The 17,585-nt window shown below is 41.2% G+C and overlaps 1 protein-coding gene across 7 annotated transcripts in view; it reads left to right on the forward strand.

The window, feature by feature from the left end:
• The window catches only part of cnsta (consortin, connexin sorting protein a), a 112,254-nt gene that overhangs the window by 83,884 nt on the left and 10,785 nt on the right, over positions 1–17,585 (forward strand). For all 7 annotated transcript variants that reach the window (XM_072264819.1, XM_072264818.1, XM_072264822.1 and 4 more), the window contains one exon: positions 15,559–15,688. In XM_072264819.1, coding sequence (XP_072120920.1) covers positions 15,559–15,688 — 130 coding nt within the window. The remainder of the gene's footprint in view (positions 1–15,558; positions 15,689–17,585) is intronic.

Here is a 17,585-nt window from a genome sequence, read left to right on the forward strand (position 1 = left end):
TTTGGCAGTGGGTGAATTGCAGTGGGTCAAAGTTGTCTGGGAGGCTGGTATTAATGCATACCATGTCCAGCCTCTTGAAACTCTTTTATGATTGTCGATGTAAGAGCCACTAAGTGATAGTCATCACATTACTTTGTTTTTCTTTGGGACTGGGATGATGGTGGTCTTGTTAAAGCAAATGGGAAACTGAGTATAAAGCAGAGAGAGGTTACAAACTTATGTAAATATCCCTGCCAGCCAATCTGTGCAGGATCTAATGACACAGCCAGGGGCACCATCCAGCCCAGTTGCTTTCTATGGTTCACTCTCCAGAAGACAGATATTACATTCAGAGTGGTTGACAGTGGGTTCAGGTGCATTGGAAGCTGTCGGGGTGGATGACATTCCAATCCCCTTTGTTCAAAATGTGTATAGAATGTGTTAAGCTCATGGGGAAGGGATGTGCTGTTGTTGGTGACTTTGTCTTGTAGCATGTAAGCATTACACAACTTTTAGCTTGTCTGGGACTTGATTTTGGACTCGTATTGACTCTTGGCATAATTGGTAGTTTTATGGAAGTCATATCTCAATTTCCTGTGAAGGTTAGGGTCACCTGATTTGAATACTGCAGTCCTAGACTTCATTAAGAAATTGATCTCTTATTCATCTGTGGTTTCCGGTTTGGGAACATCTGAATTATCCTCTTTGGTACACAGCCCTCCACACATTAAACAAATAAAACTGATGTGGTGTGTCAGTTTATATTTCCATCTACACTGTATACAATGCTACTAATTTTTGGATATCTATCCCATTAAGGTCTGAGATTTCATAGAGTCTTGGGTTGCTGCCAGAAGACCCCCTTGTAGTATGCCACTGCTCCCATCCTGCCAACATTAGTAATTAGTCATTATCCCCACAATATGCCTCCTGCTCTTCAATCAATTTCTAGACCAGGTCAGGTCAATAAATTACTTTCAATCCCATGAGCTTCAACTTCATTTGTTTGCCTCATGAGTATTTTGATCAAGTACCTTCTGGAAATCCATACAAATAACATGATTAGACACTTCCCTGTCCACTACTTCAACTACATCCTCAAAATCTAAAACTAAGACAGCAAAATAATCATATAAAAATCACAAATAAACAGAACAATTTTCTTTTAAGTTACTATTCAAATAAGAAATTGTGCAAGGACAGACAACAGAAGTGGATTCCATTTGGATTTTAATTTTGAATCTGGGTATTAAGCATCAATAAGAATCCAGGAACAGAGTGACTGTGTTCTATATGTGCATAAAACTATAAAACTGTCAGAGTAGGTTAGGAAACAGGGCAACAAATGGGATAAATTAATGTGTTAAGGTAACAAATAGAATCTTCATCTTTATAAATAAATGTACAGAATAAATATGTAATACAGCCCCTCAAAAGTGTCAGCTTCATCTCCATTTTCCTGCTCCCAACTCACAAACCTCTATTCCCCTGTCGTTCAAAGATCGACACTTGAATACACTTAACCCCATAGCTACCTCAGTACAATCATGCTCATTTCAGAACTGGCATAGGAAATTTAGCTTGACTTCCGTCTTTAAGTGTTCAATTTTTTAACCCTTGCTCTGTGCTTCTACATTCCTTTCGTGGGGAAAATATCATAAGACCATAAGACTATAAGATATAGGAGCAGAATTAGGCCATTTGGCCCATCACACCAAAATTGTGGAAAGGCTATGATTCAGATCATATGATTCAACTTTCATTCCCTCTGCATGGTTAAGCCTTTCACTACTGAAATTGCCCATTGTGTCTGCTTCCTCTACTTTTAGTCAGTTTATTCCAATTCATAATAAGTTAGTGTGTATATAAAAGAAACAAAATCTTCCTGTCTCAGCTTTATCTGAGTGCTTGAATGAGTACTCATTGGACACAAGTCTCTAGGCCCAAATGTCAGTTGAAGAGAATGAATCGTATCTTTTCAAAAAAAGTTCTGAGCCTTATGTTGTGGGAATAACAGAGACATGGCTTCAAATGGACAGGGCCTGGGAAATGAATATTCAAGAGAATACGTCATATCAAAAGTACAGACTGATGGGCAGAGGGGGTGGGGTGGCTCTGTTGGTGAGGAATGGTATTCAGTCCCTTGCGAGGGGGGGACATAGAATCAGGAGATGTAGAGTCAGTATGGATAGAACTGAGAAATTCTAAGGGTAGAAAGACCCTAATAGGGGTTATCTACAGGCCCCCAAACAGTAGTCTGGATGTAGGGTGTAAGTTGAATCAAGGGTTAAAATTGGCATGTCGCAAAGGTAATGCTACAGTTGTTATGGGGGACTTCAACATGCAGGTAGACTGGAGGAATCAGGTTGGTACTGGACCCCAAGAAAGGGAGTTTCTGGAGTCCCTCCGAGATGGATTCTTAGAACAGCTTATACTGGAGCCTACCAGAGAGAACGCAATTCTAGATTTAGTGTTGTGCAATGAACCGGATTTGATCAGGGACCTCAAGGTAAAGGAGCCGTTAGGAGGTAGTGACCATAATATGATAAGTTTTAATCTACAATTTGAGAGGGAGAAGGGAAACTCGGAAGAGTTAGTATTACAGTTGAACAAAGGGAACTATGGTGCTATGAGGGAGGAGCTGGCCAAAGTTCAATGAAACAATACCCTAGCAGGGATGACAGTGGAACAGCAATGGTAAGTGTTTCTGGGAATAATGCGGAAGGTGCAGGATCAGTTCATTCCAGAGAGGAAGAAAGATCCTAAGGGGAGGCCGTGGCTGACAAGGGAAGTAATGGACAGTATAAAAATAAAAGAGAAGAAGTATAACATAGCAAAGATGAGTGGGAAGCCGGAGGACTGGGAAACTTTTAAAGAGCAACAGAAGGTAACTAAAAAGGCAATACGTGGAGAAAAAATAAGGTACGAAGGTAAACTAGCCAAGAATATAAAGGAGGATAGTGAAAGCTTCTTTAGGTATGTGTAAAGGAAAAAAAATAGTTAAGACAGAAGCGGGTGAATTTATCATGGGGAACATGGAAATGGCAGACGAGTTGAATCAGGTACTTTGGATCTGTCTTCACTAGGGAAGACACAAACAATCTCCCAGATGTAATAGTGGCCAAAGGACCTAGGGTAATGAATGAATTGAAGGAAATTTATATTAGGCAGGAAATGATGTTGGATAGGCTGTTGGGTCTGAAGGCTGATAAGTCCCCGGGACCTGATGGTCTGCATCCCAGGGTACTTAAGGAGGTGGCTTTAGAAATCGTGGATGCATTGGTAATCATTTTCCAATGTTCTATAGATTCAGGATCAGTTCCTGTGGATTGGAGGGTGGCTAATGTTGTCCCTCTCTTCAAGAAGGGAGGAAGAGAGAAAACAGGGAATTATAGACCGGTTAGCCTGACGTCGGTGGTGGGAAAGATGCTGGAGTCAATTATAAAAGATGAAATTATGACACATCTGGATAGTAGTAACAGGATCGGTCCGAGTCAGCATGGATTTACGAAGGGGAAATCGTGCTTGACTAATCTTCTGGAATTTTTTGAGGATGTAACTATGAAAATGGACAAGGGAGAGCCAGTGGATGTAGTGTACCTGGACTTTAAGAAAGCCTTTGATGAAGTCCCACATAGGAGATTAGTGGGCAAAATTAGGGCACATGGTATTGGGGGCAGAGTACTGACATGGATTGAAAATTACAACAGGAATTCTGCAGATGCTGGAAATTCAAGCAACACACATCAAAGTTGCTGGTGAACACAGCAGGCCAGGCAGCATCTCTAGGAAGAGGTGCAGTCGACGTTTCAGGCCGAGACCCTTCGTCAGGACTAACTGAAGGAAGAGTGAGTAAGGGATTTGAAAGTTGGAGGGGGAGGGGGAGATCCAAAATGATAGGAGAAGACAGGAGGGGGAGGGATGGAGCCAAGAGCTGGACAGGTGATTGGCAAAAGGGGATACGAGAGGATCATGGGACAGGAGGTCCGGGAAGAAAGACAAGGGGGGGGACCCCCAGAGGATGGGCAAGAGGTATATTCAGAGAGGGAGAAAAAGGAGAGTGAGAGAAAGAATGTGTGCATAAAAATAAGTAACAGATGGGGTACGAGGGGGAGGTGGGGCCTAGCGGAAGTTAGAGAAGTCGATGTTCATGCCATCAGGTTGGAGGCTACCCAGACGGAATATAAGGTGTTGTTCCTCCAACCTGAGTGTGGCTTCATCTTTACAGTAGAGGAGGCCGTGGATAGACATGTCAGAATGGGAATGGGATGTGGAATTAAAATGTGTGGCCACTGGGAGATCCTGCTTTCTCTGGCGGACAGAGCGTAGATGTTCAGCAAAGTGGTCTCCCAGTCTTCTGCGTCGGGTCTCGCCAATATATAAAAGGCCACATCGGGAGCACCGGACGCAGTATATCACCCCAGTCGACTCACAGGTGAAGTGTTGCCTCACCTGGAAGGACTGTTTGGGGCCCTGAATGGTGGTAAGGGAGGAAGTGTAAGGGCATGTAACTTCCGCCACCTCCAACGGGATCCCACCACTAAGCACATCTTTCCCTACCCCCCCCTCTCTGCATTCCGCAGGGATCGCTCCCTACACAACTCCCTTGTCCATCCTACACATGCCTATCCACGGCCCATTCCCATTCTGACATGCTTATCCACGGCCTCCTCTACTGTAAAGATGAAGCCACACTCAGGTTGGAGGAACAACACCTTGTATTCCGTCTGGGTAACCTCCAACCTGATGGCATGAACATCGACTTCTCTAACTTCCGCTAGGCCCCACCTCCCCCACCTCCCCCTCGTACCCCATCTGTTACTTATTTTTATGCACACATTCTTTCTCTCACTCTCCTTTTTCTCCCTCTGTCCCTCTGAATATACCTCTTGCCCATCCTCTGGGTCCCCCCCCCCCTTGTCTTTCTTCCCGGACCTCCTGTCCCATGATCCTCTCGTATCCCCTTTTGCCAATCATCTGTCCAGCTCTTGGCTCCATCCCTCCCCCTCCTGTCTTCTCCTATCATTTTGGATCTCCCCCTCCCCCTCCAACTTTCAAATCCCTTACTCACTCTTCCTTCAGTTAGTCCTGACGAAGGGTCTCGGCCTGAAACGTCGACTGCACCTCTTCCTAGAGATGCTGCCTGGCCTGCTGCGTTCACCAGCAACTTTGATGGATTGAAAATTGGCTGGCTGACAGAAAACAAAGAGTAGCGATTAACAGGTCCCTTTCGGAATGGCAGGCGGTGACCAGTGGGGTACCGCAGGGTTCAGTGCTAGGACCGCAGCTGTTTACGATATATATTAATGATTTAGATGAGGGAATTAAAAGTAACATTAGCAAATTTGCTGATGACACAAAGCTGGGTGGCAGTGTGAAATGTGAGCAGGATGTTATGAGAACGCAGGGTGACTTGCACAGGCTGGGTGAGTGGGCAGATGCAGTTTAATGTGGATAAATGTGAGGTTATCCACTGTGGTGGTAAGAACGGGAAGGCAGATTATTATCTAAATGGAGTCAAGTTAGGAAAAGGGGAAGCACAACAAGATCTAGGTGTTCTTGTACATCAGTCACTGAAGGCAAGCATGCAAGTACAGCAGGCAGTGAAGAAAGCTAACGGCATGCTGGCCTTCATAAGAAGGGGAATTGAGTATAAGAGCAAAGAGGTCCTTCTGCAGCTGTACGGAGCCCTGGTGAGACCACACCTGGAGTACTGTGTGCAGTTTTGGTCTCCAAATTTGAGGAAGGGCATTCTTGCTATTCAGGGAGTGCAGTGTAGGTTCACAAGGTTAATTCCCGGGATGGCGGGACTGTCATATGTTGAAAGGTTGGAGCGACTGGGCTTGTATAGTCTGGAATTTAGAAGGCTGAGAGGGGATCTTATTGAAACATATAAGATTATTAAGGGATTGGACACGCTGGAGGTAGGAAGCACGTTCCCGCTGATGGGTGAGTCCAGAACCAGAGGCCACAGTTTAAGGATTAGGGGTAGGCCATTTAGAATGGAGTTGAGGAAAAACGTTTTCACCCAGAGAGTGGTGGATATATGGAATGCTCTGCCCCAGAAGGCAGTGGAGGCCAAGTCTCTGGATGCTTTCAAAAAAGAGATGGATCGAGCTCTTAAAGATAACGGAATCAATGGTTATGGGGATAAGGCAGGAACTGGATACTGATTGTGGATGATCAGCCATGATCACAGTGAATGGAGGTGCTGGCTCGAAGGGCCGAATGGTCTACTCCTGCACCTATTGTCTATAACATGGGAGTCCATTTGGTCCATGGAATCCCTGTCAACTCTCAGAGCAGAATCAGAACTGGACTTATTATCATTGTCTTGTATGAAGTAAAATGTGTTGTTTTGCAGCAGCAGTACCGTGCAAAGGCATAAAATTATTATAAATTACCGAATAAATAGTAACAAAGAAATAATGAGGTCGTGTTCATGAATTCATGTGCCATTCATTAATCTGATGATGGAGGGAAGAAGCCGTTTCTGAGTTGAGTGTGGATCTTTAGCTTTCTGTACCCCTTCCCCAATGGTCATGACAAAAAGACAGCACGCCCTAGATGGTGAGAGTCTTCTGTGATGCTTGCTACCTCCTTGAGATGGCACATCTTGAAGATGTCCTCGATGGTGGGGAGGGTTGTGCATGTGATGGAGCTGGCTGAGCCTACATTCTTCTGGAACCTTTTCCAATCCTGTGCATTGGAAGCTCCATACCTGGCTGTGATGCAACCAGTCATAATGTTCTCAACGGTGCATCTATAGAAATTTGTAAGAGTCCTTGGTGACATACCTAATCTCCTTAAGTGCATTCTAATTTAAATCAGAATAGCTAAACCTTTCTAATTTGCATTAATTAATCCACTCTTGCTTATATTGTTATAAAATTCCCTGATTTAAATTTGTATAAGCAGAATTGGAATTGGGTTTATTATAGAACATAGAACAGTACAGCACAGGACAGGCCTTCCGGCCCAAAATGTTGTGTTGAGCCAATTAATTTAGTAATCAAATAACCAATTAAATTAATCTGTTCAGTTCCGCAATGTCTATATCCTTCCATTTTCCTCACATGCTCATCTAAACGTCTCTTAAAAGTCCCTAATGCATCTCACTCTATGACCACCCCAGGCCGTGTATTTGAGACACCCACCACTCTGTGGAGGAAAAGAAAGTCCTTCACATCTCCTTTGAAATTCCACCGTCTCCCCTTAAATACATACATGCTGTCTGGGATTAGACATTTCAACCCTGGGAAAAGGATACTTTCTGTCCACTCTTTCCATACCTCTCATAATCTTATAATCCTCTCTCAGTTCGCCCCTCAGCTTCCGCCTTTCCAGAGAATACAGCCTAAGTCTGTCAAACCTCTTATTATAGCTCTTGTGCACTAATCCAGGCAGCATCCTAGTATACCTCTTCTGCAGCCTCAACACCCTTTTTATAGTGGGGCAACTGGAATTGTATGCAATACTCCAGATGTGGCCTCACTAAAGTTCTATAAAGTTGCACATTACTTACTGACTTTTGAACTCTGACTAATAAAGGCAAACATGCCATATGCCGCCTTAACTACCCTGTCAAACTGCGTAGGCACTTTCAGGGAACTCTGACCTTGGACCCTAACATCCTTCTGCTCATCAACACTGTTAAGGTTCTTTGTAAAGCGCTTCAGTGCCGAACTGGCTCCATAGCAATGGCCTGGAGCCATCAGACTGCTGGACCGGCTTCACTCGCCTCAGTGCTGATCTGGCATTATGGCTGGGACTCACTTTCGGGAGCTCTGTGGTTAACGTTCTATAGGGTTTTTAATGTTTTTTTTATTGTTGGCACAATTTGTTCTTCTTCCACCCATTGGGTGTTTGTTGGTCTTTGTTGTATGTTTTTTTTAAAAACTGGTTCTATTGTGTTTCTTTGATTTGTGGCAGCCTGCAAGAAGATGAATCACAAGGTTGTATACTATATACATACTTTGATCATAAATGTACTTTGAATATAGCTGCACAACTGATCTATGTCCTGCCATATTCTTTGCCAGTCTTGTATGCTATCCACAACACCAATCTTTGTATCATCTACAACCTACCAACTTACTACATTTTCAACCAGATCATTTATATACATCACAAACAGCAGGGGTCCCAGTATAGATTCTTGTGGAATATCACTAATCACAGACTCCAGCTAGAATAAGTTCCTTCAGCTACTACCTTCCGTCTTCTATGGGCAAACCAGTTCTGAAGCCAAACGACCAATTCACCATGGATCCTATGCATCCTAATCTTCTGGATGAGCCTTCTTGATAATGACCATGTCAAATACCTTACTAAAACCCATATAGGCAACATGCACAGCTCTACTTTCATCAATCACCCTTGTAACTCCATCAAAAAAAAACCTGAAATCAAGTTAGTTAGTCATAACTTGCCCTGCACAAAGCCATACTGACTCTCCCTAATTCGCCCATGATTTTCAAAATGCTCATAAATCCTATCCCTAAGACTTCTGCAAGTAACTTCCCTACCACTGACATGAGACTCACTGGTCTATAGTTTCCAGGATTATTTCTCACTACCTTCTTGAATAATGAAACGTTAGCTACTTGCTAGTCTTCCAGGATCTCACCTGTGGCTAGAGAGAACATAAAGGTGTTGGTCAAGGACCCACCAATCTCTTATTGCTTCTCTCAATAACCTGTGGAATGTCCCATCGGGCTCTAGGGACTTGTCCACCTTAATGCTCTTTAAGATACCCAACACCATCTGCCCCTTAACCTCTATGTCCAGGCATATTGATACACTTGGCACTGATCTCCCAATCCTCCATGTCCTTCTCCTTGGTAAATACTGGTGTAAAGCACTCATTTAAGGGCCTTGCCCACATCCTGTGCATCTAAGCAAATGTACCCCCTTTCATCCTACCCTCTCTTTCATTATCCTCTTGCTCTTGATGTATGTATAGAATACCTTGAGATTCCCTTTAATCCAACTTGACAAGACCTTTCCACTGCCCTTCCTGGCTTTTCTTTCTTTTTCAATCTTTTTATTAATTTCAAAATATAGAAACAAAACATAGCAATAATACAGATAATATGAGATGTATTGTTACATTTAAAAAAAGAGTAATTGCAGAACCAAATAGTGGAAATTACCAAAACTCCCATACATGTAGAACTGATCACAGATAATATAAAGCAAAAAAAAAGGAAAAAGACAAAAAAAAGAAAAAAAAACCCATCCCAAAAGAAAAAAAAACAGCTAAACTAAACTAAAAGACTTGGGCAAAACTAACAACTTAAAAATGGAAAAGAAGAAAACCTCAGCGTCGACGCCTCCATTCCCCTCCAACAACAGTACAGAGAAATAAAACCAGTTTGGAAATGATCAAATTACATCAAATGAAAATGCTGAATAAATGGCCTCCAAATTTTTTCAAACTTAATAGAAGGGTCATAAACTGCACTTCTAATTTTCTCCAAATTCAGACACACCATAGTTTGTGAAAACCAATGAAATACTGTAGGAGGGTTGATCTCTTTCCAATTCAACAAGATGGACCTTCTTGCTATTAAAGTAAGAAATGCAATCATCCTTCGTGATGAAGAGGTTAAATTATTTGAGTCTATCATTGGTAATCCAAAGATAGCAGTAATTGGATGAGGTTGTAAGTCTATATTTAGGACCATTGAAATAATATCAAAAATATCTTTCCAATATTTCTCCAACAAGGGACATGACCAAAACATGTGAGTTAAAGAAGCAATCTCAGACTGGCATCTGTCACATATTGGATTAATATAAGAGTAATAACGAGATAGTTTATCTTTGGACATATGAGCCCTGTGAACTACTTTAAACTGTATCAACCTATGCTTAGCACATACAGAGGATGAATTCACCAACTGAAGAATTTTTTCCCATTTTTCAGTCGGTATATTAATCTCAAGTTCTCTTTCCCAGTCAGCTTTAATTTTATTAGAGGCATCAGGACATAAATTCATAATTATATTATATACAATTGCTATTACACCTTTCTGAGAAAGATTTAAGTCTAAGATTTTTTCCAAAGTGTCCATTGGATATGGGTGTGGAAAATTAGGAGAGACAGTAATTAAAAAGTTTCTAATCTGTAAATATCTAAAAAAGTGAGATCTGGGTAAGTTATATTGATTAGAGAGTTGATCAAAAGACATAAAACAGTTATCCAAGAATAAATCGCGAAAAGATATTATACCTTTGGTTTTCCAATCAAAGTAAGCTTGATCCATCATGGAAGGTTGAAAAAGAAAATTTGATATAATGGGACTTGCTAGAATGAATTGATTAAACCCAAAAAATCTTCGGAATTGAAACCATATACGTAAAGTATGTTTAACTATTGGGTTATTCATTTGTTTATATGATTTAAAAGAAGTAAAAGGAAGTAAAGTTCCTAAAACCGAACCCAAGGAGAACCCTTGTAATGAATTAGATTCAAGATTTACCCAATGAGGGTTTAAAGATGCGTCCAAATCTTGTAACCAAAATTTTAAATATCGAATATTAATTGCCCAATAATAGAATCTAAAATTTGGGAGGGCAAGTCCCCCCTCCTTCTTGGCTTCCTGGCTTTTCTAATTCCCTTCTTGTGTTCTACCTTCTTTATAATCCTCACAGGCTTTGTTTGATTCTAGCATCCTAAACTTTACATAGTTTTCCTTTTTCTACTTGACTAAATTCATCACCTGTGTTCATATCCAAGGTTTTCTTACATTGACATCCTTGTCCTTCTTTATGTTTGGAACATGCCTATCCTGTAGTGTACTCTATGCAGTTGGTCTTTAAACACTCAAAACGTGGACTTGCCCAAAAACAGTTGTTGCCAATTAGCTCTGGCTAGTTCCTCCCAAATGCTCTTGTAATTTGTCCGGCTCCAATTTAATACTCTTCTGAAAGGTTCATACTTATCCTTATCTATGCCTTTCTTAAAACTTAAGGAGTTGTAGTCACTGTTCCCTAACTGCATAACCTACTAGATGGTCCATCACCTGTACCTGTAAAAAATTTAATAAGACTTTCATTTTTGATGTTCTTTCTCTTACCTCAATAAATCAGAACAAATTTCAGATATCTAGCATCTGGAATTATTTTTTGAACTGCTTTGGACATTAAAATGAAACAAAAGATGAATCTACAGTGCCTATAAAAAGTCCCCCCTCCCCCCACTTTTTTTTTACACTGAGCAACGGGAAAAACACTTTTGTGTCAAAGTGAAAACAGATGTCTACAAAGTGATCTAAATTAGTTACAAATATAAAACACAAAATAATTGATTGCATAAGTATTCACCCCCTTCAAGTCAGTGTTTAGTAGATGCACCTTTGGCAGCAATTACTACTTTGAGTGTGTGGATCGATCTTCAGTTTTGCACAACTGGACACTGCAATTTTGCTCCATTCTTCTTTACAAAACTGCTCAAGCTCTGTCAGATTGCATGGGGATCATGAGTGAACAGCCTCTTTCAAGTCCAGCCACAAATTCTCAATTGGATTGAGGTCTGGACTCTGACCTGGCCACTCCAGCGCATTAACTTTGTTGTTTTTAAGCCATTCCTGTGTAGCTTTGGGCTTTATAGTTGGGGTCATTGTCTTATTAGAAAACAAATCATCTAAGTTGCAGTTCTCTTGCAGACTGCATCAGGTTTTCCTCCAGGATCTCTTTGTATTTTATTACATTTATTTTAACCTCTACCTTCACAAGCTTCCAGAGCCTGCTACAGTAAAGCATCCTCACTGCATGATGCAGCCACCACCATGCTTCACAGTAGGGATGGTGTGGTTTTGAGGATGAGCGGTGTTCGGCTTACACCAAACGTAGCTTTTAGTCTGTTGACCAAAAAGCTCAATTTTGGTTTCATCAGACCATAGAACCTTCTCCCTGCTGACTTCAGAATTTACCACATACCTTCTAGCAAACTCTAGCCAAGATTGCACATGCTTCTTTTTTCAACAGTGGCTTTCTCTTTGCCACTCTCCCATAAAGCAGTAGTTGTATGTACAGTCTCTCCCAAATCAGCCACTAAAGCTTGTAACTCCTCCAGAGTTGTCATAAGTCTCTTGGTGGCCTCCCTCGCTACTCCCCTTCTTGCATGGTTACTCAGTTTTTGAGGACCGCCGGCTTTAAGCAAATTTACAGCTATACCATATTCTTTCCTTTTCTCGGGGAATTATAGACCGGTTAGCCTGACATCGGTGGTGGAGAAAATGCTAGAGTCAGTTATCAAAGATGTGATAACAGCACATTTGGAAAGTGGTGAAATCATCGGACAAAGCATGGATTTGTGAAAGGAAAATCATGTCTGACGAATCTCAGACTTTTTTGAGGATGTAACTAGTAGAGTGGATAGGGGAGAACCAGTGGATGTGGTATATTTGGATTTTCAAAAGGCTTTTGACAAGGTCGCACACAGGAGATTAGTGTGCAAACTTAAAGCACACGGTATTGGGGGTAAGGTATTGATGTGGATAGAGGATTGGTTGGCAGACGGGAAGCAAAGAGTGGGAATAAACGGGACCTTTTCAGAATGGCAGGCAGTGACTAGTAGGGTACCGCAAGGCTCAGTGCTGGGACCCCTGTTGTTTACAATATATATTAATGACTTAGATGAGGGAATTAAATGCAGTATCTCCAAGTTTGCGGATGACACGAAGCTGGGCGGCAGTGTTAGCTGTGAGGAGGATGCAAAGAGGATGCAGGGTGACTTGGATAGGTTAGGTGAGTGGTCAAATTCATGGCAGATGCAATTTAATGTGGATAAATGTGAGGTTATCCACTTTGGTGGCAAAAACAGGAAAGCAGATTATTTGAATGGTGGCCGATTAGGAAAAGGGGAGGTGCAACGAGACCTGGGTGTCATTATACACCAGTCATTGAAAGTGGGCATGCAGGTACAGCAGGCGGTGAAAAAGGCGAATGGTATGCTGGCATTCATAGCAAGAGGATTCGAGTACAGGAGCTGGGAGGTACTACTGCAGTTGTACAAGGCCTTGGTGAGACCACACCTGGAGTATTGTGTGCAGTTTTGGTCCCCTAATCTGAGGAAAGACATCCTTGCCATAGAGGGAGTACAAAGAAGGTTCACCAGATTGATTCCTGGGATGGCAGGACTTTCATATGATGAAAGACTGGATCGACTAGGCTTATATTTGCTGGAATTTAGAAGATTGAGGGGGGATCTTATTGAAACGTATAAAATCCTAAAGGGATTGGACAGGCTAGATGCAGGAAGATTGTTCCCGATGTTGGGGAAGTCCAGAACAAGCTGTCACAGTTTGAGGATAAAGGGGAAGCCTTTTAGAACCGAGATTAGGAAAAACTTCTTCACACAGAGAGTGGTGAATCTGTGGAATTCTCTGCCACAGGAAACAGTTGAGGCCAGTTCATTGGCTATATTTAAGAGGGAGTTAGATATGGCCCTTGTGGCTAAAGGGATCAGGGGGTATGGAGAGAAGGCAGGTACAGGGTTCTGAGTTGGATGATCAGCCATGATCATACTGAATGGTGGTGCAGACTCGAAGGGCCGAATGGCCTACTCCTGCACCTATTTTCTATGTTTCTATGTTTCTATTGACTTAACTATACTCCAAGGGATATTCAGTGACTTGTAAGTTTTCTTGTATCCATAGATTCACCCAATGACGTAATCTAGAAATTGTATTTTTTTTAAATGTATAGTGCCTACAAAAAGCATTCATTCCTCTTGTGGATTACCAATGAAGTTTGGGTAGTTAAATACAGGGTATGGAATAATTAATGTATAGAGATATGCTGGATTTTTGGTGTGCCTCAACTTCCCAGCGTCATGCCATTCTCCATCTTACCAGATACAATTGCAGAGCTGCAGACACTGTATTACCAATGTCAGGAAAGGCGATCAAACACATATTTAGACCTAAATCCAGATATTTTGCTGCAGTGTTAAATTCTGCAATTCATATGTTATTTAGCTCTATTTAAATAAAATTAGCAATAGAATGTGTAGTTTATTGTAGTTTTCTTTCTGAGGAGTAACCTGCAATCTGATTGAATATCAATGTGGGATGTTCATTCAAAATATCTACATTTGGGACATATTTTTGACTGCAATGGAAACCATTTGGTAAAGATGGAGCACACACATCCTGTATTCAGTAAAACAATTGGGACATATTAAAGTTCATTGTAAATTTAATATCAAAGTTCATACTGAAATTGTCACCATATACCACCCCGAGATTCATTTTCTTGCAGATATTGACAGTAGAACAAAAATATAATAGAATCAGTGAAAAGCTACACACAAAGACTGAGAACCAACTAATATGCAGAAGAAGACAAACTGCACAAATACAAAACAAAAACATTTAATAAAGAAATAAATAACACTGAGAACATATGTTGTATAGTTCTTGTGAGTTCACAGGTTGTGGAATTGGTTCAGTTAGCATGATGACTGAAGGGTAATAACTGTTCCTGAACCTCGTGGTGTGGGACCTCCTTTCCAATGGTAGCAGTGAGAAGAGAGAATGTCTGGATGATGCAGGTCCTTGATGATGGATGCTGCTTTCTTCCTTGCAAGCGCTGCTTGTCAATGTGTTCATTGGTGGGGTGGGCTCTTCCTGTAATGGACTGGGCTGCATCCACCACTTTGAACTGATTGTAATTGGCAGATTGTTCTATATAAGTGTGAAACACAACGTAACCATTTTATATCCAATGCCATTAGTATCAGTGGGTAGAAGACTAAGTTTTAATACTGAAATACTTTATACCATCAAGGTAATTGAAGTACTGTAAATACTCTATTTGAATTAAGTTGTTAACTAATATATCAAGAATTCTGATGGTTAAGAAATGTGCATTTTTTATGCCTTCATGTTCCAAAGTACTTTACAGAAAATTTCATTTGAAGTCCAAAATAAGCACAAAGCAACACGTATATCCTGCAGGAAAACTGCAGTGGCAGAGAGTTAATTGTTAAAGCCCATGATGTGTCAGTTCTGTTCTTCATATAAAAGATAATTTTCCTGAAAATATTAACCCTGCTTCTCTCTCTATGGATGCTGCATCATCTGCTGAATGTTTCTGACACTTTCTGCTCCCCCCCCCCCCCCCGCCCGATAGTATTTCCAGCAAATGCTGTAAATTGCTTTGGTACACTTTGAAGTGTAGTTGCTTTCAGTTGAGTCAATTAATACACAATAGGTCTATAAACATCAATAAGACAGACTAATTATTTATATTTGAAAGATGGATGTGGGCCAGGTGGGCCAGGAAAAGACCCCAACACCACACCGCTCTTTCATGTTCTCTTCAGCAGCTGAATGGAGTCTTGGTTTGAAATTTAATCTGATTGACTGCACTTCCAACCACACATCACTCCCTTAATTTAGCACTAATGTCATGGCAGATCAAAATGAGGGACTTATGGCTGGTGATGTGTTTGCCTGAAGGCTAAGCAGAAATATAGATTTGGTGTGGAGTGCTCATCTTTTACTATGGATCGGAAGTGGTTCAGTGATGTACAGACATTGATATATTCTGCTGTTTTGCTAACAGAGCAGCCATCCAGAAGGCCTGGTGTCCATACTGAAAAAAGGAAGATCAGGCAAAGAAGTCGCACAGGCACAACAGAAACAGTCAAAGAGAAGAGTAAGATTTCAGGACCCTCAAGATGCACTTGATCAGGGTAAGGTGACTTGCCAGTATAATTGGAGGTTTCATGAGCACATTTTAGATGTGAATATTAGTTCTTGATCTTGTAATATACGTGATATAAAAGTAAATGCCAAATCACTGCTAGGTATGGAAACTGCACTACAGCAGACAGGAAGGCTCTGCAACAGGTCGTCACACTGCCTAACACGTCGCCTAACACATCACCTACACCAGCCAACCCGCCATCAAGGACATATATAAAGAAAGGTGCTGGAAAAGGGCCGGTAACATCATGAAGGATTCCACCCACTCTGGTCATGGACTGTTTCTCCCACTTCCATCATGGAGGAGGCTATGTAGCATCCACATATCAGAATCACTAGATCCTAAGTAGTAAGGCTGATCAACATCTCCACCCAGTATCCCACCACTACTTTTATTATTTCTTGTCAATCACCTGTGTACAGCCTAGCGTTCGCTCAATATGTGTATATAATGTCATGTACCCCATGACAGGAATAAAGAACCAGCAGAAATAGAAAACACTTTGGAGTCCAGTATTGCTATTAAATAATAATATTTATTAGTAACTACGCAATACAGTAATATAAATGTAGATAAATCAAACAGGTTAGCTATGATTATTTATATAAGTGAGTATATCAGTAAGTGTGTAAATATATATGATAAACCAAGCTTCAAGTCTAGGGGTAAAAAGATACAGTCTTACGATGGTGAGTAAAGTTCAGTTCAGTTCGTGGTATTGAGTTGAGTAGTGGTGGAGAGAGAGAGAGGGAGAGATTTGAGTCTTCAGGTGAGCTGATGCCGTCAATCTTCTCCTTGTCCTCCAAAATCCTTTAGAAGTCACCGACTGTGATCAGAACAAAGGGGACTCGTTTTCTGTGGTGGAGCTATCACCCAGGCAAGGGTGAACACATGGACAGCTCCCCACCGGTCACTGCCTTTTCTTTTCACTGCAAGAGCCACTGATCAATCTGCCTGATCGATCCTACAAAAACCCACTTTTCCTGCGGGCACAACAGAGCTCATTCAGTGTCCCAAAACGTGTCAGAAGTCTATCATCTCACCACCTATTTTATCTTCCCATGCTGAGCATCAACTGTCACTCAAATAACTCCTCCTTCCTTTGTCTGTGTAAGAAATGTACAAGCATGCCATGTCCTTGGGAAGTATCAACACGCTGCCGAAAAATCATAACATCGATTGTCCATCAAATAACTGCCCTCGGTTACCATAGCAACTTACGAGCTGCTCGGTGCCATCTCTCTCTCCAGCTCAGCAGAAATCCAAAAGTTACTTCCAGTGCCTTAAAGTGACAGTCCAACAGTTAGTCTTCGTGTCTGTCTGTCTGTCTGTCTGTCTCTCTCTCTCTCTCTCTCTCTCTCTCTCTCTCTTCAAAGAATATCGATGTTAAATAACTCTCTCTCTCTTTTCAAAAGCACAGTTAATAGGGGTAAACAAGCACAGTTCATAGGGGTAATTCAGAACCCCGTCACAATAAGCATTCTTATGTATTTATATATTTATTTATTTTTTATTGTTACTGTGTTTTTTTTTATCTTTTTGGGTGTTTTTGTGCTACATCAGATTGGGAGTAAAAATTATTTCATTCTCCTTTCACGTGACCAGAAAATGACATTAAATGATCTTGAATCTAATTATATATTAATTAATTAACAGCCCAATTCAGGATGTGAAATTTGATCCATATAACAGTAAAATCAGTAAACAGTATAAACAGTAATTCTGGTCCTGTGCATTGATACAGATAAAATTAGCAATCTTGGGGATCCTCTTAGAGAGAGTGATCACAGTACAACTGAGTTTCTCATACAAATGGAGGGTGTAATAGTTCAATTGAAAACCAGTGTATTATACCTAGACAATGGAGACTACAATGGGATGAG

This window comes from Mobula birostris, chromosome 8 (assembly GCF_030028105.1).
Source record: "Mobula birostris isolate sMobBir1 chromosome 8, sMobBir1.hap1, whole genome shotgun sequence".
Taxonomy (NCBI): domain Eukaryota; kingdom Metazoa; phylum Chordata; class Chondrichthyes; order Myliobatiformes; family Myliobatidae; genus Mobula; species Mobula birostris.